Source organism: Gekko japonicus, unplaced genomic scaffold, assembly GCF_001447785.1.
Source record: "Gekko japonicus isolate JY-2015 unplaced genomic scaffold, Gekko_japonicus_V1.1 scaffold204, whole genome shotgun sequence".
Classification (NCBI taxonomy): Eukaryota; Metazoa; Chordata; class Lepidosauria; order Squamata; family Gekkonidae; genus Gekko; species Gekko japonicus.
In genome coordinates, this window is record NW_015159716.1 from 1,200,473 (window position 1) to 1,221,786 (window position 21,314).

General features: G+C 47.8%; 2 protein-coding genes across 2 annotated transcripts in view; both read right to left on the reverse strand.

Annotated features, from left to right (window-relative positions):
• Positions 1-2,360, reverse strand: part of LOC107112961 (1-acyl-sn-glycerol-3-phosphate acyltransferase alpha-like) — a 9,431-nt gene extending 7,071 nt beyond the window's left edge. Inside the window, exons 1-2 of the mRNA XM_015414198.1 lie at positions 2,043-2,360; positions 625-758 (exon numbers count right to left, since the gene is read on the reverse strand). Coding sequence (XP_015269684.1) covers positions 625-758; positions 2,043-2,227 — 319 coding nt within the window. The 5' untranslated portion in view covers positions 2,228-2,360. The remainder of the gene's footprint in view (positions 1-624; positions 759-2,042) is intronic.
• A 4,577-nt stretch (positions 2,361-6,937) lies between these two features.
• On the reverse strand, positions 6,938-21,021 carry LOC107113044 (zinc finger protein 2-like). Its single transcript, XM_015414322.1, has 6 exons — positions 20,679-21,021; positions 20,000-20,071; positions 15,128-15,202; positions 14,007-14,237; positions 7,823-8,844; positions 6,938-7,633 (listed from the first exon to the last, which is right to left on the reverse strand). Exons 1-6 carry the CDS (start codon positions 21,019-21,021, stop codon positions 6,950-6,952), a joined length of 2,427 nt encoding a protein of 808 aa, XP_015269808.1. The 3' UTR covers positions 6,938-6,949.
• Positions 21,022-21,314: the final 293 nt, after the last annotated feature.

Sequence of the window (21,314 nt, forward strand, 5' to 3'; positions counted from 1 at the left end):
TGCTGAACCCAATTCAAGATGCTGTTTTTAACGTTTAAAGCTGTAAACGGCTAGTTCCTAATTTCCCGAAGGATAGCTTTCTACCCCTTCAGCCTGCCCAGGCTATAAGGTCATCAGGTGAGGCCTTCCAGTGGGTACTGTGCAACCGGAAGCATGCCCGGGAGATCCACGGGAGGCCTTTTTGGCTTCTGCCAATCTAAAGAACTCCCCCCACATCCTCTGTGGTCTTCGCAGAAGGATCTTGAAACGTTTTCTTTTTGTACAGAAAACTTTGAATGATTAAATGACTCTTTGATGAGATAACCCTGGCTATTGCAATGATTAAATGACTCTTTGATGAGATAACGCTGGCTATTCAATTATTTTATACTGTTTTGACGGCAGGCCACGTTACTCTGATGATTGGCAACTATGACATATGCCCCTTCCAGGTTTAAGTTCGTAGCGCCCTGTATGCTGATCTTAATGCCAAGGGTGTATTTCAAAGGCTGGGTTGTACTTATACCGAGTACATTTTCTTATTGTTTGTGTGTGTGCTGCCTTGGATATCTTTGGGTAAGGAAGGTGGTGTAGAAGCCAGCCAGCTCGCTCAAATATCAATGCTAGATTGTGCTGCCAACATACCAAGATAGTCCACGTTGCTCTGATGATTGGCGACCATGATGTATGGCCCTTCCAGGTTTAAGTTCGTAGCGCCCTGCACGCTGATCTTAATGCCAAGGATGTATTTCAAAGGCAACATTACGAAGCGAAGGACTCTAGGGGGGCAAGAACAGAGACGTTGTACATAGGCCATGCAGGTGAGGAACAGGAAGAAGAAGTATATGAGCAGGGTGGTGATAACAGTACTGTCCATGTTTGTGAAATTGTTCATCGATACAATTTGACAGCAGCCACAGACTCCTGGGAATCTTAGCATTTATTTTGCTTTTTAAATTCATCTTTCTAGCACATAGGGCTATTACATGAGAACTTCAGTTGCTTTAGAATATGGCAGTTCAATAACTGTCGCTTCACATATATTACTCCCCCCCCTAAAGTAATTGCTGTGGTTTCCTGTGTATTTCCCGAATTCAATTTGATATGCTGTTGTTGGTTTTTTTAAAATCTTTTGAAACCCTTCACAGCCTGGGACCTATGTACTTGAAGGACTGTCTCTCCCCCTATGTGACATCTCCAATTTCAGCAGCTCCTCCTCTTGTAAGGGAAGTCAAAGTCAAAGTGAGGGAAGTAAAATCAACCCCTGCGTGATTCTCGGGCCTCTTCTGTCGTGGCCTTTTATGTGGAACACCTATCCAGAGATTGTTAGAAATGCACCTTTCTTAAAAAAAGGAAACTGCACCAGCAAACTATGGAGGAGGGTTTTGGGGTGTTGATGATAATACTGTGCTCTGCTGATGTTTTAGATGCTGCCTGGCTTGTTGTCTGGTTTTATTATCTTGTACTATGATTTTATACTTAGAAATTGGTTGGTTTTCGATATTATCATACCCTGCTTTGGGTCCCATTTTTCCAGAGAAAGTGAAGCTTAAAGTATTTGATGGAACAAAAGTTTTTCAGCTTAAGGTAGTTTCCCTAAAACTGTACTCCTTCCCCCCCCCACACACCTTCACTTGAGCAAGGCTGCCACTTTTGGAAGAAGGACTTCTAGCCTTTTGTAGTTTTCTTAACTCTGCTAGTTAACCATTCTTAGGGTTGCCAGGTCTGGGTTGGAAAATACCTGGAGACTTTGGGGGTGGATCCAGGAGAGGGCGGGGGTTTGGGGAGGGGAGGGGCCTCAGCATGGAACAATGCCATGGAGTCCACTCTTCAAAGCAGCCATTGTCTCCAGGGGAGCTGATCTCTGTCAGCTGGAGATCTGTTGTGAAAGCAGGAGATCTCCAGGCCCCACCTGGAGGCTGGCAACCCTGACCATTCTGGAGTTCCTTGTGTTTGTGTAGTGTTGCCAGCAGGCCCGGAGAAAAATGTCTTCTCCCTTTAAGAGGGGCTTAATGTGTGGAAGTTGGCAATGGCAGCTGAAGCTGAAGCAATAGTCTACTCACCTCATATTTGCCACATTTCTTCCCCGGAGAGCCACCACAGGAAGCACGAGGACGGACATGCCCAACATCCAGCCAATTAAAAAACAAACCCGAAAGTAATATCGAAAAGTGTTGCTGTACTGATAGAGGAGCAGGGCCCCGACGAAGAAGAGGATGAAGTTGGTGAGGGCTAGGGACAGGGCCATGGTGACTCCGAGCAAAGAGCACCGTGGAGCCGGCCTCCTCACAGCTCGCCTCCGCAAAAGTGTCACTGTGTCAAGACTGCAGAGAGCCAAGCGGCCTAGCTGGGTGTGGGATACCGCAAAAACAACATGTTCACACAAGTACAAGCAGCCAGGGGAGGGTGCTCATTGTAACTTTCATGCCTACGTTGGTGGGGCGGGGTGCTGTGGGAGGCGAGGATTTGCATAGAGGCCGAGCATATAACTTTTGGGACACAGAGCAGAATGAAATGAGGAGGGTGCAGTATTCCCTCAGTCCAGCAGAGGTGCCAGAATGTGACTACTTAAGTTTGACTCAAGAAGACAAGGGGGCTGTATTTTAACTGGATGCTGCTTGGCCTACTGTTCCCATATCTTTCGCAACCAGCTGCTCTGTAGAAATCTGGTGACACTCTCACAGCAGGCCTGCAATCATGTTTTTATCCTGGGCAGCCGATGTGGTTCTCCCCTCCTCCACCCATTTTTTCCACACAACAGCCCTATGTGGAAGGCTGGACTGAGTCACTGGCCCAAGGTCATCCTGTGAGTTTTATAGTTGATTTAGGATCTGAACTCCCATCTCCCCAGTCTTGGTACATTTCCTTCACATGATAATTTCAGAGGAGTAGCTGCGTTAGCCTGTTGAAGCAAAATGACACAGCAGTCCCAGTGGCACCTTAAAGACTAACAAAAATGCATTCCAGCACAAGTTTTTGTGAGTCAGAGCTCACTTCATTAGATGCATGAAGTTGCATCCATAGGAGATATTTTTACATATGTACATGCTACACATCTGATAAAAGTGAGCTCTGTACTTCAATAAAGTCTTTAAGGTGCCACTAGACTTTAACAGCTCTCAGCGATAATGGCTGTACAAGGCACATGTCTTTATGCGCAAGTGCTTTCATGTTCAAATGGTTCGAATTTCTTCTTTCACGCCCTTGAAAAGGCTGTCAGTATCTTCTCCTTCCATACCCACTAAAATGTGAGTTAGTTTGCTGGAGTACTGTAGGTGTTTTGTCTCGGGTGATAACAAGCCCTTTAGCAATCTTTAATGACTGTGAGCCTTCTGCACATCAGACAGTATGGCAGCTCTGAAAGATACCTAGAAGTATTCAGTTTTTAAAACATAGATTTCAGAATTTGTTTACAGATTAAAGTAGATAAAAATAATAATCTTGGACTGCATCCTATGACTCCCTTCTACTAAGCCAGATCCAGTGACTGATTCTCTTCTGGTAAGTCTTCTCTCATGGGGGGAATGACCTTTTCTGATGCAGAAATGATTCCTCTGATGGGGCAAAGTCTTTGTTGAAGGAAGACTTGGTGGGAGCAACAGACAATGTTAAGCTGAAGGGAGTCATAGGACCTAGCCCCTTGTAGAGCTTGTATTTTTACTTCTGTGTAAAGAGGTAAGAGACCCACAGGCAGGCATCATCCTTCACCACATTATGGGGCAACATGTGTTCCCAAGCTGTTCACTTTCTCTAAGATTTCGGAGGGATCGTAGACTCTTCTTGTTGAGCTGACATGGGAAATCCTTGCACTGAAATGAATTTCATTTGAAAGGAAGCCTGCACCTTTATGCACACTTGATTGGGAGTAAGCTCTATTGAAACCTGTAGGACTTTTCAGAAGAACAGGTGATATGAAACACCTCTGCCCAAGACCCTGGAGAGTCACAGGCGGTCTGAGTAAACAGTACTGACTCTGATGAACCAGTGGTCTGATCAGTGTAAGGCAGCTGTGTGTCATGTGTGTGTCGTGTCTTGAGAGAGGGGGAAAAGGAGGAAAATCATTAACAAACTGAAAAGTTCCCCAGTTTGTCGCTGATGTCAACATTTAATCAATCTTCCCTTTTTTAAAAAAACTTTCCTCTTTTTATTTTGTTCACAGTTTGGAAATTCCACAAGAAAATCCATCAGCATTAATAATAAAAAAACATGACCAACTTTACACTTGATACAAAAAAATTCCCATCAATGACAATAATAATAATAATAATGACAATAATTAAAAAGGCAGTCATGTGCATATGTATGAGAAGCTTGTCAGAGTTTTGGGCCATTGAAATCCACAATAGTGATTATAATTTTGAAATTGTCCACATTTTGAACTCAGAGTACTTAGGAGCCTTTTCCCAACGAAGACACACTACAGTACACATATTTTGCCCCAAACTCATACAGCTTCAGGCCAAAGGCTGTGATCTCTTCAGGACAAGAGTTGTAGTTGGAGCTGTTTAGAGAGAAAAGGCACATGTTCCTTGCCACACACACCCGTGTGGAGGCTGGGCTTTGGGTTCTGTCCTCAGCATCCCATCCCCCCCCCCTTAGCCTATCTTTTCAGTCTAAGTGTGAAGTCCAGTGGTCCTGCCTCCCCAACCAGCATCTCTCATCTTCCCTTTCTCTAAATGTTCAATATACAGCACCAAGGATGTTGGTTATTTTGCAGGGATTGGACACAAGGCCTGCCTTGCTCAGCAGCATGAAGGCCAAAAGCAAGAAGACACAAAGGAATCAGGGAAACCGATTCTGGAGTTGGCAACACTGATAAGGGCATAGGTACCCTTAAACAACTTTACAGCAGTTTTATACCAAGTTTCACTGTCACGGCTTCTCCCAAAGAATCCTGGGAACTGTAGTTCAGTGAGGGCGATGAGTGTTCCTTGTTAGACATCCCAAATCCCCTTGACCTACTCAGCACATGTAGCAATATGGTAAAAGATGGCAGAGTGGGCTACACCATTTCAGATTGGAAGGGGTGGGGGAGAGTGGTGCCGGTTTTGAATGACCCTCCATGTTAAAGTTTCCCACTGTGTTATGTACACGGACCGCCACCAGGGGTCTGCGGCTAAAGCAGGAGCTTGGTCCCCAAACACAAAGGGGACCTAGGATCCTAGTCCACCTCGAGTCCACCAATAGCACCCTTGGCGGGAAATTCAAACCCTCCCATGGGGGGACAGAGGTGTGCCGGGTGGGGTGTATATAGTTGGCCTTGCAGGGCCGTTTTTCCTTGTCTTGTTGTGAAGTACAATAAACGCGTCTGAACGCATGTCGTAGTCCGAGTTCTCCCAGTACTTTTCACTCAGGTAACAAAGTAGCCTATTAGGAAGAAAAGGTCTAGCCTCGCCTTCTGCCAGTTCTGCTAGTTTTTTACTTGCAGGGAAGGCAGTCGCAATAAAAGGTATTATGTGGCTTTTGTTCATCTGTCTTATATTATGTCGCTTTTGTTTTTGTATTTTACTATGGGGCGAGATAGATACCTTTTCAAAACTCCAGGGAGCTTCCCCTCCCGGTTGGAGCAGCTTTCAAAACTACTCTACAGGTAAGATTGTCCTCTCCTCCATTTTGTCCTTGCAAGTTTGTGAGGTAGGTTATTCCCACCTGTGGAATCTGACGTGGTCTAGTCCACTCTGTTCCCTGAGAACTCTTCCGTGCTCCTCCCCACCTCGTTCTCCAGTCCTCCTAAGGGAATGGGACTTGCTGTTAAACCAGCTGAAGCCTGTTGCACAGAGACGCCCAAACAGAAGAAGGGGCAGGAGCAGACAGGGGTGCTCGTGCGGAACTAGAGCAGGGGAATGAGAAAAGCGCCTAAGAGCTGCAGCCCTGTGCAAACTTACGTGGAAGAGCAAGACCCACTGAACTCACTGAGAACTGACTCCTGATAAAAATGCCTCAAACTGGACAACAAGAGCCAAAGAAAAGGTAGATGAGAGGAGTTGGGAGGCAGCAGAATAAAGGGGGGGGGAGACATTGTGGACTGGGAGGCAAATTATCAGGAGAGAAATGCCCAACCCACCTGCTGACTCAAAAGATGATGGCCCTAAAGCTGGGAAGACGCTTCACAGATCACCATCTTTTACTCTGGAGTGACTACCACTCCCGTTTCGAACTTGGTAAAGACTCAGGCCGGTTAGAATCACCATTCCTGACTCCCATACAGTTCGTTTCCTCTTCATATATTTTGGTCCTGCCCCTCTTGTTCACATGAAAGTGGTGCTGAGAAGAGGAATTTCGTGCACTGGTGTAAGCTCTCTCACAATCATATGCTCATCCTCCCCTCTGATCTGGATAAATCCGGAGCATATTCACCAACCAACCCCCCCCCCATTAGGACCACCTCCACATTCTTTATGCCCCGCTGAGGAAAGGAGAATGTGGTCCCTGTCTCATTTTGGAGCATCTTGGGGTTTAACGGGGAGCTCATCTGTGTGATCTTGTGAACGGGATGGTTTGAGAGGAGCAGGACGGAAGCAAGTGGGTGGCAGAGGCTGCTGGTCACAAGCGCAGACCAGAACTCATGACCAGAACAGTTAGGAGGTTCAGATTTTGTTAGGCTATACCATTTCAGAACACAGGCAGGAGGACTGAACGCTTGAACATTCTCACCTTCTGAAGAAAAAACAACCCCTCCGTATTCAGACCAAATAACCCTATCAAGGCAAAGGCTTCTAACAGTGTGACATGCGTCTCCCAGGCCCAAGAGTACAAGGCTCTTCTATTGTTCACTGCACAACAGGGAAAGCAACCCCCCGACGAGAGGAAGGCTTGCCCGCCCGTGGGGAGAGGCATTCAACACAGGGTTATGTAGATGTGTATGGCAACTTGTGGCACTCGTTCATTTGTTAGGGAAGTAGGGTAAGAAGGCCAAGTTGGCGAGAGGCAGTGGGCCAGGAATGGAGCGAGCCTTTTGGAAGGGAAAGGCCTAGTTTATTAGGGATGAAGTCTGAACACTGCCCGGAGCAGGAGAAGGGAAAGACGGGTGGGAAAAGCCCCGGGACGGAAAGGAGAGAGACCAGGGCAGGTCCAAAGAAGGGATGGGGAGGGACGATGGAGAGGAGGGGAAGGAAGGCAAGGTTGGAAGAGAGCTGGGTGAGGGGTAGGAAGCAGAGAAGGCTGAGGAGGAAAGTGGAGCGGCAGGCTTGGCAGCAGCAAGCAGCGTGGCAGGGGCCATGCCAGCAGAGGCCTTGTCGTTGCTGTGGGTGCGCTGGTGGCGGTTGAGGTGGGAGCTGCGGCTGAAGCATTTGCCGCAGATGCTGCACTTGTAGGGCTTCTCCCCGGTGTGGGTGCGCTGGTGGATGGTGAGCTCCGAGCGCTGGATGAAGGCCTTGCCGCAGTCCCCGCACGCGTAAGGCTTCTCACCCAAGTGGGTGCGCTGGTGAGTCAGCAGGTTGGAGCTGACGCTGAAGCACTTGCCGCAGGTGTCGCAGCGGTACGGCTTCTCACCGGTGTGCATGCGCCGGTGGATGGTCAAGTCCGACTTCTGAATGAAGGCCTTGCCACAGTCCATGCAGGAGAACGGCTTCTCCCCTGTGTGGATGCGCTGGTGCTTGACCAAGGCCGAGCGCTGGGCAAAAGCTTTCCCACAGTCCTCGCACTTGAAGGGCTTCTCAACGGGGGGCACCGGCAACTGCAGTGGGACTTTGCCCAGGCTCTTGCCGCAGTCCAAGCAGTGGCCGCTGCGTGTGAGACGCCCCTTGCTGCTGTAGAGCTGGTGTTTAAGAAGCTGTTTGCCCCCGGTGCTGAGGAGCAAGCCCTTCACATGCTCGGGGCAGCGATGTGCAGCAGCTGCAGCAGCCTGGGCCTGGTGGACTCTCTGGTGCCGGTCGAGATGAGAACTCACCGAGAAGCCCCGGCCGCACTGAGCACAGGTGTAGGGGCGCTCACCAGTGTGCACACGCTGGTGGCGTTCCAGATCAGATCGCTGGATGAACCGCTTGCCGCAGTCGCTGCAGGGGAATGGGCGCTCGCCGGTGTGAATGCGCTGGTGCTGTGCCAAGTTGGAGCTGCGGCTGAAACGCTTGCCGCAGGCGTTGCACGGGTAAGGGCGCTCACCAGAATGAGTCTTGCGGTGCTTGGAGAGTGCCGAGCGCTGGCCGAAACACTTCCCACAGTCAGGGCAGCGGTGAGCAGACAGGGCTGGGGCAGCGGCAGGGGGCTCCTCTTGGTGATGGTGCGTGTGTGTGCGCCTGTGCCGGTCAAGGTGGGAGCTGACAGAGAAGCGCTTGCCACAGTCTTGGCAAGAGTACGGCCGCTCCCCTGTGTGCACGCGCTGATGCCGCTCCAGGTCCGATTTTTGGGTGAAGGCCTTGCCGCAGGCGGCGCAGGGGAAGGGGCGCTCGCCTGTGTGCACACGCTGGTGTTGTGCCAGGTTGGAGCTGCGGTTGAACCGCTTGCCACAGGCTGTGCACGGATAGGGTTTCTCGCCTGTGTGTATCTTTTGGTGTTTGGCCAGGATGGAGCGCTGCCGGAAGCAACGTCCACACTCGGCACACTGATGCGGTCTCTCTGGCGTCGGCATATTGTGGCCTCGCCCACCACCACCCAAGTTCTTCTTCCCACACTCAACACAGACCCCTGGTCTTTCTGCTGCAGCCGAAGCTGCAGGCAGGTCTTTTAGCTTTCGGGATGTCTTCTCCTCCCTCTGTAGTACAGTTGGCACCTGTGGCAGCTGCTGTTCCTCTGAGTTGAGCTGGCCCTGGCTGTCAGTGGTGTTACCCTCACCTGGGCTGTCAGATGTCCCCAGTTGGGAACCTGGTGGCTCCACCTTCTCTGAGCTGTCCTCTTCTGCCTGTAGCTCCTCTTCGTTCCCATCAGCCACTGTAATTGAGATGGGGAGATGAAAGACAGCGTGACCATCTGAGCACCAAGGCATTTGTTCCTTCTACAGTTGCTACCCACTGCTCCGTTCCCTCAATCTCTACCTTTAGGTTTTCCAGGTAAGCTTGGTTAGTCTGGGCATGCTTAGGGCACTGTTAAGAGGGTATTTTCTGACCATCGGAGTTGTATCACTCATTGCTTTGCCATCCTGCTTCCAGAAATCAGGCCAGAAGACATTTTTTGCTCACAAGACTCCACAGCTTAGAGGGATCATTGGTTGTATCACTCATTGCTTTGCCATCCTGCTTCCAGAAATCAGGCCAGAAGACACGGAGAAGCAGTCCCAGTGGCTGCTGCCACCTGTGAAGATCTTTCCCCTCTGTGGCAATCGTCTACACCCAAGCATTTTAGAGCAGCCATGCAAGGCTTTTAATTCTTTCACTCCCCTGTCAGGAGGAGGTCGCGACCTACCCCCTCCTGCCTATGCAGGATTCTACCCCATCAGCTATCGCACCTGGGGGTCAGCAGCTCCTCGACCCTTCCTCGGAGGGCCGGGAGTGTGGACCTCATACCCACGAAGAAATGGAAACCCAACTAAGGGGGGAGGGCGGGGGTGCAGTAACAGTTGGGCCAGACGACAAGGGCCCAATAGGTGGGAAGCCGGGTGGATGGTGGTGCGGGTACTTTAAATGGTTGTTGGAAGGAAACAGGGGGGGAGAAATTGAACGAATAAAAAGGAAACCTTCAGGTGGAACCGGGGAGGAGGAGGATGGCAGGAGCATGTGTGGAGACTGAGGGGAGTGAATTAACTCGGACCGGTCAAACATCTCCTCCATCGTTTAGTGAGGAGTGGAATTTAAACTCTACTAAACAATTCTGAGGTACGCCTAAGACGGTTCCCAGTTCGGTTCCCTGCATCCTGGCTTCCTTCCAAGAACTCCCCGAATCAAGTCAACAGACGAAGCTTGACATCCCCCTTCCCCAGTCTATGTAGATGTGACAGATTGCACTTTTAAAGGCGTAGAAGTGCTGTGTAAACAGATAAAGAACTGTGAAGGGTTAATTCTTCTCAGAGCCAGAGAGACTTGAGTGATAGGCTGCTTCAAGAGATATGATTGGTTAGCATCAGATGAGCAGAGAAAGACTTCCGAACTGGATGCTGAGGAGAGTTCAATCTGATTTCAGCCTTAGCTGAGAGGAGTTTAACTCAGAGGGAGAACTGGGGGAAAGTTGGCAAGGAAGTTTGGGAAGTAGGCAAAGACTCCCATTCGGGCCAAGGAAAGGGGATAAATCTTCAGAGAGAGAAGAAAATTCCCTACCCAGTCAAACAGGGAATTAAGCTCTGAAGAGTGGAGAGATCCCTGGTCTGGTGTGGTTAGAAACTGCCTTTAGAGACCTTAAGAGTCAGTTAAAAACTCAAGACGAGTACTAGTGTACCAGCCTTCTGGAAACCAAAAGAGTAAGAGAATACTCAAATAAAGTGTACTGGAGTGTTTGGGGAAAACACTGGAACAAAAGCCTCTCAACATAAAGATTTCAGTCATTGTGAAAAGCTTAAGAAACTCTTATTAGCCTGAAACATAAGAACTAAAGTCTGTGCATTTGCTGGTTTTACCTCAGAAATTTCAACCCCTGATTTAACCTGACCTTTCCCCTTTATGTTAAATAAAATATTTTGTTATTTTTGAATTTCCAACCCCCTTGGGTGCCATTTAAGTGATCCTTCCCTCAGGTTCCTGGGCTGAGCCAACAGCCAAAATATCATAAGAACATAAGAGACGCCAATGTTGGATCAGGCCAAAGGCCCATCTAGTCCAACACTCTGTCACACAGTGGCCAAAAATACCAGGTGCCATCAGGAGGTCCTCCAGTGGGGCCAGGACATTAGAAGCCCTCCCACTGCTGCCCCCCAGCATATGATTGACTTTGTGGGACAGCCAGCGTTCTTCAGCAAAGAAGAAAACACATTACTGGGGTGGCTCAGTTAGAAAAGTGAAAGAAAAATGGAGGGAAAATCTTGCCTCTGAGGGAAGGAAGTGGATGGGGCCATCATAGTAGACTTTTAACAGCTGGAAATAATTTGGATGAATTTCCATTGCTTTCACTATGCGAACCTCCCTGAGCCTAAGGGAGAGATGCTATAATCACATTGTTCCACATTTGTCCAGGGTGCAGAAATCAGCATCCCGAGCATTGCAACTTGCTTCCTTTGCTCAAAAACAATCCCCCCCCCCAGTTTTTTAACTGTATTTTCTGTACCATTTCATCTATTGAAGTCTCAGCAACCAGACTTGGCAGGAGCTATAAGGAAAGGGAAGCTTCAAAGCTGTGCACCGTTATTTGCAAAATTGGTTTAATTTGCATATTTATACAAATTGTGCAGATTTGGTCTTTTTTAATGCAGGAATATGCTTTTTTTTTTTTAAACACAGAGGAGTACAATTTTCTAAAAAACATACATAGCATTCTCAGTCCAAATGAACCTTTGTAGCATAGCTGCGGTGGCTCAAGTGGCAGTTCGAAAGCAAGACATTGCAAGTAGATAAATAGGTACCACTTCGGTGGGAAAGTAACAGCGCTCCGTGCGCCTTGGTGTTTAGTCATGCCGGCCACATGACCACGGAAACGTCTTCGGACAGCGCTGGCTCTTCGGCTTTGAAACGGAGATGAGCACCGCAACCCTAGAGTCGGATTCGGCTGGCTTTCGAGCAAGGGAACCTTTACCTTTACTTTAGCATAGCAATGAAAAGAATAAGTTCTGCTTGGGGAGGTTGTTAGTTAGCTTAAAACTAACTAGGTAGCACTATGGGGCTAGTAATGCTCGCCTAACTTACAGGGCTATGCTAAGATGACGATCATTTGGTGCAAAACACTTTGAACACCGCAAGTGCTATATAAATAACACCTATCTCTCTAGCACTTTTCTATCCCGCCTTTCTTCCAAGGAGCTCAGGGTGGCGTACGTGGTTCTCTCGCCCCATTTTATCCGCCCAACAGCAACCCTGTGAGATAAGGAGCTGAAAGAGAGTGCTAGAGAGATATCTGTAGAGTCTGCCATTTTATTCTTCTTCCCAAAAAGCAACTTGGTACCAGATGTGGCAGAACAACAAGGGACCTGGGGCATTTCTGTGTAACAGCCTGGATTAGCTAAGGATTTGCTCCCTCTCCCATAAGATTTTGCAGGTTTTGCTATTGTCATCTCGCAAGCCTCGCTCTAGCCTGACAATGCACGCTGCTCTAAAAATTTATTTAGAATAGTTTACATTTCTCTAGGTCTGTCATTTCACCCTCATACTGTGTCAACGACTCCTAGTGGGAAGGTTTGTAGCTTCTGACCTACAACATACTTGCTGAAGCAGGCATCTGTGCTTCCAATGAGGTCACAATAAAGTTTACACATAACATCTTTGACTGTCTAGGGTAACTAGGGTATGAGTTCACCGTGAAAATTGTTCTCTTTATTTTGATATTCTTCTGTTATGTGTGTTAACCTTACGTCATCCATGTGGGCTGAACCTATGGATACTGAGGGTATAAACTGTTGCTCTGGGCTGGTCATCAATCAGTTCTCTGTGAGCTCTTCTTGACTAGACCATGCCGCTCTGGATTTCAAACTAGTGCACTATGTTTATGTTGAAGTATTCTATACTGAATATGGGAAAGTTACGTTTTTATCCTAAACGATTTGTAAGTGCTAAAGTGCTTTCTGTCCTTAAAAAGCTTATATTGTAATAAACTGGTTTTGTTTAAGAACTGTGGTCTCTCTATTGGTTCAGTCTCTTGCCAGTCTCCACCCAACCAATAAAAGAACTAAAGGGGAATGGGAGGGTCTCAGGGAAATAGTCCTGGGGTCCCAGAAGCTCACAACACCAGGTCAACCCAGCACAGCTTTATCTATTCAGGTCTGTCCAGCATTCTACAGAGGAAGTAAAACACGAGGCCTTACAGGGCCTGAAACATCCCCCCCTCCCATTTTTGTGTGTTAACAGCCAACTGATGAAGAATTCTGCATAACTTGGAAGCTTGATCACTTGGTGGTGGTTCTTAAAATGCATCCCATGGCTTTTACAGTTAGATGTTAATTATCTCAAGATTACCCAGCATGAAAGTCAAAGCCCGTTTGCAAGCTGACGGCCCACATACAGATGGTTAGCTATGAATATAAATGTGTAATGAGTCTGTTCAGCAAAACTGATGATGTAAACTTTGGTCAGCCGGTGTCCTCATCACAGGATTAGCCATGAGTGCAATTAGCTTTCTGACCAGCTGATCTCTTTCTGAAAGAAATCCCTACATGCTTTCTCAAGTTGAACTGAAAAGGTTAGTTTCAGGAAATAATTCATCTCCAATTTACAGCCACTTATTGCCAGGAGTGTTACATCTGGACGACAGGTAATATGTTGTAATCATTGGTGGAAAATGCCATCAAGTTGCAGCCCACATATGGCGACCCAAGGCAAGACACAAACAGAGGTTGCTTGCCATTGCCCGCCTCTACCACCCTGGCCTTCCCTGGTGGTCTCCCATCCAAGTACTGACCAGGGCCAACCCTGCTTAGCTTCCAAGATTTGATGAGATCCAGCTAGCCTGGGCCATCCAAGTCAGGGCCAATAAAACTCATATGATTATTTTTTTTTAAATGTAAAACAAGCACTGGAGGCCCCAGTGAGCAAGTTGCTCCAGTGTCAAGTTACTCTAACAGTTTGGTGTAGTGTAGTGGTTAAGTGCGTGGACTCTAATCTAGGAGAACCGGGTTTGATTCCCCACTCCTCCACTTGCACCTGGCTGGATGACCCTTGGGCAAGCCGTAGTTCTGATAAGAGCTGTTCTTGAAAAAGAGCATTTTCTGTCAGAGCTCTCTCAGCCCCACCTACCTCACAGGGAGTCTGTTGTGGGCAGGGGAAGGGAAAGGAGTTTGTAAGCCGCTCTGAGACTCCTTTGGGTAGTGAAGGGCAGGGTATAAATCCAATCTCCTCTTCTTCTTCTACAACCAGTACATATAATAAGGTCAAATGGCGCTGCTATCTATTAAAAAGACACAGAGGCGGAGGATACGCAAGAGTCATGACCTAGTCCCTCTGCCCTCCCTGCTGGGCATTACTCTTTATTTCCAATGAATTTCACACCCTGCCCCTTCGGCACGTGTGACGCGACCCGCCCACCTTCATCTCTGGGGCTCCTGAGTGCCTTCTTCCGAGGTCTGCGCTTCCCATCCTGGCTCTGCTCCTTCACCAGCTCCCGCAGCATCTTCTCCACCTGGCTCCTGCCAGCAGTCTGCAGGATGAGGCCCAGCTGCCGCCGCAGGTCAGAATTTATTCCACCTTCACTTGGACCCGCCGCAACTGAGTCTTGCACCGGAGCCTGTTCCACTGGGCCTTGTTCAGGCTCTGTCTCTGCAGCACAAAAGGTCAAAATGAAAACGGGCAAGGAAAAGGCTTCTCAGCTGAGCTGGTCAACTCACTAGGTCTGGGCAAATGAGGAACAAGGTGATCATAGCATCTAGCCAGCCCTGTCTGTCCCTTAGGCTCAGGGAGGTTCACATAGTGAAAGCAATGGGAATTCATCCCAATTGTGCTTCAGCGGTTGAAATGTCCCACAGCCCTCAAGGTTTGCACCCCCCCCCAGGCTCACATTACAAGCTTCAGGAGCTCATAATGCTCACAATCAATGCCAAGGCAAGTCTTACAACCACAAGTTCTACTTCAACTAAGACTGCACTTCTGAACTGAAGAATTACTCCCCCTACCCCCTTCTGCCTGGTATCCCGAATTATCTGACCGCTAGGGCTGGCAGTGGCTGACCTAGCCAATTTATGAATGAAAACAGAAGTAGAAAGTGGATTTCTCTAATGCTGTGCATTCTAGTGATTACATTCATCAGGTGCCACCACTGAGAAGGCCCTTTCCTAGGGTGCACCTAAGGAAGGCGCCGCAGGCTAATCAGTGCCCACAGTACTGGGGAGGTGAACTATGCCTGGAAATAGACTGGATGCCGTTGCAGATCTTTTAAGACACATATAACATGAGCACTGTTAGATATACCTGTCAGCACCATGGCTACAGCTTTATGAACCAGAAGTCTGATGGACCAAAAAATCTTCAAGGGCAGACCCATGTAGAGTGCATTGCAATAGTCCAGTCTTGAAGCAACCAAGGTATGAATGACTGTGGTTAGAACATTTCTCTCCAGGAAAGGGTGCAGGTGGTGCACCAACTGATGCTGCCAGAAGGCACTGTGTGCCTGGGATGGGGGGAATGCAGCTCTCCTTCCTGTGCTAACTTACCAGACGTCAGTCCTCTCCTTCTGTGGGACTCAGCAAAAGCAGTTATCCTGGGCCAGCTGATTGCAATCTCCTCCGCTGTGGATGGGAGAAGTGGAGGGTGCAAGTTAGAAAAAAGCTATGAAGACCTGGGCAGTGCATAGTCATTAAAGGGCCACTTTATCTTTTGGGGAAGAAATGTGACATCAAATTAATATGGTTTTACGCAGAGCTTTGAATGTAAAGCTACTGTTAAGGTAGGCTACCTTTCAGTGACATGGGGATCTCAACTTCTAAGGAGCAAAGGTCACAGAGGACAGTCCTAGAAGCCAACTGTTTGGTGTTAATGGCTAAGATACATATGAACTCACTACACTTCAGACAACGGAATGGGAGCACTGGCCCCATGGAGAAATGCCATCCGCTCTGGGATGGCTTTTTTTTGGTCTTGGGGCAGGAACTGACTGCCGTCTTGTGTCAACCAACCTGCCGGCTAAGGTTGTTATCCACGACCTTGTTCCTTATGTTCCTACCTGCTGAGGTAAAGTTGGGGGAGACCAGAATTGGGGTTTTCTCAGGGATAGTACTTAAGTTGTGGAAAACCCTCCTGCCAGAGATTTAGTTTGAAGTACAAATCTTAGGTGCCAGCGGAAAACATTTTTCTTTGATCGGGCTTTTCAAACACATGAAGCTGCCTTACATTGAGAGAGAGACCATTGGTCTATCTAGGTCAGTACTGGCTACTCTGACTGCCAGTGGCTCTCTAGACTCTAAGGTAAAGGTCTTTCACAATAACCTTCTGTCTAATCCTTTTAACTGGAGATGCCAGGTATTGAACCTGTGACCTTCTGCACCCAAAGCAGATGCCTCTACCGCTGAGCCATGGTAACAATGGTATGCCTATGGACCGGCCTTGCTGAGATGCTGTTATTGCTGAAGTTATTTAATGACACACTTAACTTCCTGCATGCTGAATTTGCTCTCTGCATTTTTATTCTGTATTTTTACCCTGCTCTTTTATTCATGTTTTTTTGGTATTGTTTTAGTGTTACTTCGGTGTTCCTTTAATGATTTCATTGTTACCTGGGGATATTTTATAGAGAAGCAGCAAATAACTTAATCCGGAAGTAAAGCAAACATTAATCGTAAAGCTGGCTTTGTTGGGAATGCAGAGTCAGAGGAGAGATGGAATGTATGTGTGTGATCATTCTGTCTGTTCAAAACATTATTGGATAATGTGTTATGTACTGGTGTCTGAACTGTAGTGCCATTCTTGTTTGACTTTTATACAGATACAACATACAAGTGCATATAGAGGGCCCCCTGATCTCTCCCGCTTTGTAGGTTCTGCTCCCGAACCTCTTCTATAGATGCAATCACAGGAAACCTTCTTTGTCGCTGGTTCCCATGCCACCAACTCGACAGCCCCAGATCCTTCTCTTCAGGACAGGCAAAGGGATTTCTTTTGCATCCCTTTTACCCAGTCTCTGCTTCCCCCATCCCGGTTCCAGCTTTTTATCTCTGTCTTGATCCAGATAGCCCAGGCTACCCCGATCTCATCAGATTTCAGAAGCTAATCAGGGTCAGCCATGGTTAGTATTTGGATAGGAGACCACCAAAGAAGTCCAGAGGTCATTCCGCAGAGGCAGGCAATGGCAAACCACCTCTGAACGTCTCTTGCTTTGAAGACACTACAGGTTGCCTGAAGTCAGCTGTGAGTTGATGGCATTTTCTACCACCAGGTTTTGATCTTGAATAGGACACTGAAGTTTACTTGTTTGTTACGTATCTGTCTCTCTTCTGATATTTCCCTTTTGAACGGGGTTGTTGTGTCAAACTGGGACTGGTGAAAACCCTAGACTGGACAATCTGCAGTTTTTAAATTGAATTCTACACCTCTAGAGGACACTTCGCGTATGACAGCCTGACACGAGGACTGATGATCAATCCCGATTGTTACAAACAAATTCAAGAGAGAAGGATTTATTTGGCATAACCCCCTCTAACCTAAGCCTGTGTTTTTACTAATACATTCTGATATCTGGTAAAAAGGCATTCTTACCCAATGAGATCACATTCTCATAGTTCTCTTGCATGATGTCACTCTCTGGGAGATGCAAAAAAGTACTTCTGTAGAGTTGCCAACTTGTGAACCACGTGGCAGAACTGCGGAGAGAGAGGAGTTAAATCTCCTGGAGACCTAGAGGATCCCTTTCTGTGTTGCATGGGAAGGCAGGAGACTCGGTGGGGTGGCATACCAAAACACCGGGTTCAAAACACAACATTAGAACTTTCCCAAAAACTACTCTGTCAAGTGACTGCCCTGTCAAGAGAACCTATCCTGTGTAGTACATTTGAGGGTGTGACTTTCATTCTTAGCAATGGGCATATGCTCTCTAGGTACCATAAAAGTGTGGCAAAGCAATCGGTGCCTTTCCCTCAAAAAGTTTCCATCCCCGATGGACTGCATCTTGTCACAGGCTCAGGATGCTTCCTAACAGAGGTACACCAGGAAAGCCAGCATGATGTAGTAGTTTGAGTACAGGTCCAGGTTCGAATCCCCCCTTTCTGCCATGGAGGCTTGCTGGGTGATTTTGGGCCAGTCATACACACTCAGACTGACATACCTCACAGGGATGTTGTAAGGATAAAATAGGGAAGGGGAGAATGTTGTAAGCCACTTTGGATCTCTGTTTGGTCCCTAAAAACCTACTCTTCTTCATCTTCTTCTAATGGGGGGAGGGGGAGAAGTGTAGTGTAGTGGCTACAGGTTAGACTTAGCACACAATCTCTCAGCCTAATCCACCTTGCAGGGCTGTAGTAAGGGGGGGAGTTGAAACACCTCATATATTCCATTTGAAGAAGGGTAGTATGGGGCAAATGTATTAAATAAATAATGGAAGGAGAAGGACCCATTTGGTAGAACAGCAGCTTCCTGGTTTTTCTGCAGAATCTAAATGCCATCTGGAAGCTTACACAACGAGAGATTTGGAAATTGAACTTAGAGTGCATTGTTATGGGCCTAGCCCTTTTCAGAAATTACACCCACTCATGTATTGGGAATAAATGCTCTCCATGATGCTCTCTATACATGCTGTTGCCATTAGGTGGAACAGGGCAATGAACGTATTTTGCATGCATGTACAGGTTCAGTATGCATGAACCAGAAACCTGGGAAATCCAACCATTGGTTTTTTGTATGCCAAAATATGTACATTGCTCTGTTCAGATGACTGTGCATAGCGGGAGCATGACAGGTGGTGTGCATCCCCATATGCATGAGGATGTAACATCCAAAGGGGTTGTTTTTTGTTTGTTTGTTTGTTTTTGTAAAATTCAGTTCTGCCTGCAGGGTGGAAGGGTTTACAATGGGCTTAACTCTCTGACGGGGCATTTAGTCAACATAAAACTGGATAATGTTATCCTAGAAGTTCCAAGGCACATGGATGCTAAAACAGTTGAACAGCTGCTATTTCTAGAATTCCATTAGGAACATCTAGCATTTGATGTGGTGAAGAGGAGAACTGCAGACGATAGGGACTGCCCTAGCATCCCCCTCCTGATTTTCAAACAGCATCGACCAAGTTCTCCGTTCCTCTATGTGCCAATACTTCAGACTGATTTCAGTAAAATGCAGACTTCACTATAACCAAACTATCAGATCAAGGGGGCACAGGCAAGCCCACATAGGTCTACTCCAGAGGAATTGTACTTAGGATGAGAAAGCCTGAATTCAAGTCCTCCCTCAGTTGTGAAATTTTCTGGGTGACCTTAAGCCAGTAGATCTTTCTCTGCTGAACTCCCTTGGCCAGAGCTCCTTGCACGGAGGATAAATAAAGGTAAGAATAAAAACCAGTCCTGAACATTCTGTCGCACTCTAGAGTGATAAAGGAACAGAACAGAGAACAGGGCCTTGCAGATGCAAAACGGTGGGTCTGTGCAGGAGCTAGTTTGGCTTTTCAGAGGCTTGGGTCACTGCGACCACCAGGGCAGGAAGCAGGAGAATGTAAGCTCAGTTTCTATGGAGAAAGATAAAAGCATTGCTTGGGGCCACAGTTATGGTAAGAGCCAAAGCACATGACAATCATTCGCAGGGATTCAGTGGTGAAGGGTGAAGTGTGCCTCTCTGGGATATGCACTGAATACAAACTTTTCTTCCACACATGCCCTGATTCAACAGGGAAAGGAACTGTCCCTTTAATCCAGCACAAACCAAACCTCCTTTCGCCCTCCAGGTTAAAAAAAAAAGACCCTCACTGATGCTACAAGGACAACAGCACAGCCTTATAAACTGGTCTGTGGTCATCTAAAGTTGTCTCATACACCATGGAGGCCGCTACTCACTTTTCTCTGTTGTACCTTGAGCAGAGCCAGCCCCTGCTTGCCTGAGATCCTTTTCTGCCAGAAATGCCAAGGCTACAGGGAAAGCCTAGGCTCTGTCATTCAACTCACCGCCACTCCCCACATCTCCACCTTCAGGGTTTTGAACTCACATTCCAAAGATCTTGGAAGGGGTTGACAGAAACTGCATCAGTTTGGCTATCTAAATACTTACAAATGCGCACTCAGCATGTAGCATTTTTGATAATCCATATACAACACTGTCTTTCAGGAATGAGAAACATTTTTTCCAGCGCCACACAGAAGTATGCACTGAAAAGACGACCCCCAAACCCTCTTTTACCAATCGTTAACACCCCCAAAACTGAATAGCTAAAGGGAGTTAATGAGTAATGAATCAGATAAGTGCTGTTGAATATGTGCCCAGAAATTGTATGTGTGCATGCATTTTCCTCAACTCAGTTCCCCGGGGCAGCATATTTCTCATGAAAGCAGCAGGTGCCCAGTGGGAAATCTTACCCTAACCAGGTTTGTTATAAAAGCACACAGACACACTCGCCAAGCGCACAAGCAGCAAAGGCAGGTGCATACATTCCCAATCCCCGACAGCAACTATGAGCACTTTTTCTGTCAGAAAAACAAGAAAAAATGAAGAGTTACGGAGGACAGACAGGAGAAAGCTAGATAAAACATTAGAGAAAGAAAAAAGGGGTGGTTACAAAGAAGGGAAGAACAGTATTTATTTTCAGTTTTTAACTTTCTCCCCTCCTCTATTTATTTGTAAGAAACGACCTAGATCTTTATGTACTCCATGTACAGTTACCTTTATGTACAAAAAATCCCCCCAAATCTGGTTCCCACTGCAGTTTTCTCTCTACTGCACAAAACGGGACCAGATCCACGTTGGAATAACCCCTGCCGCTATGGGTACCAAGAAAGTTTTTCGTGCGACGGGTGCTGGAGCGGTGGGAGCAACAAGCAGCCGGCTCCTATACACGTTTACTTGGAGGTAAGACCCAGTGAATTAATGGGACTCTCAGGTGAGTGTGACCGGGACGGCAGCCTTGGATCCCTCCCTTTCTGCTGATTCTTTCGCGGGGTTGGCGGAGTGTTCGCCCTCTCCAGAAATAATGGGTTGTGTTCTTTTATTTACCCTTCTCTTTCAAATCCCTGGAGTTTCCAGCTGCTCAAGGGTTAATGGCTTGACCCGGGGTTGCCTCCTCCTCCTCCTCACCCCCGGGCGGGGTAGTGCGGGGGGTTCCCAGCCGGATCCAGTCCCCCACCACGGCCGGCCGCGGGAAACCCCTGGTGCGGAGCGGCGTCCCCTTGGGGGCATCAGCGGCTGCTCTGTAGGGGGCGGGGGACGCCCGGGTCACTATGGATTCAGCAGCAGCCTTCTGACCCAGGAAGCTCAACCCCGGATACAGCCGGCAGAAAGAAGCAGGGGAAAGACAGCAAGCCCCCTTTACTGAACAGCCGCAGCCAGGGCCCTCTGCTGGCTTCCTGGAATTTCCTACTCCATCCATGAAGCATTTCCGGCAGCCGGTAGATAGCCGCGCTGGGCCATCAAAAGTCATCACCCCAACCAGACAGCGAGCAAGTTTTTGGGTTCTATAGATCTCTTCATCAGGTTGGATTTTGCCCGGGAAGAGGATAAAAAGATGTGTCCAGGCGCTAAGGTTATCAGTCTCCAGGTGGTGCCTGGAGATCTCCTGGGATTACAACGGATCTCCAGGAGATGGGGATCAGTTTACATGGAGAAAATGGCTGCTTTGGAAGGTGGACGAGGTGGCATTATAACCCGTTGAAGTCCCTCTCTCCCCAAACCCCGCCCTCCTCAGGCCATAGCCTCAAAATCTCCAGGTATTTC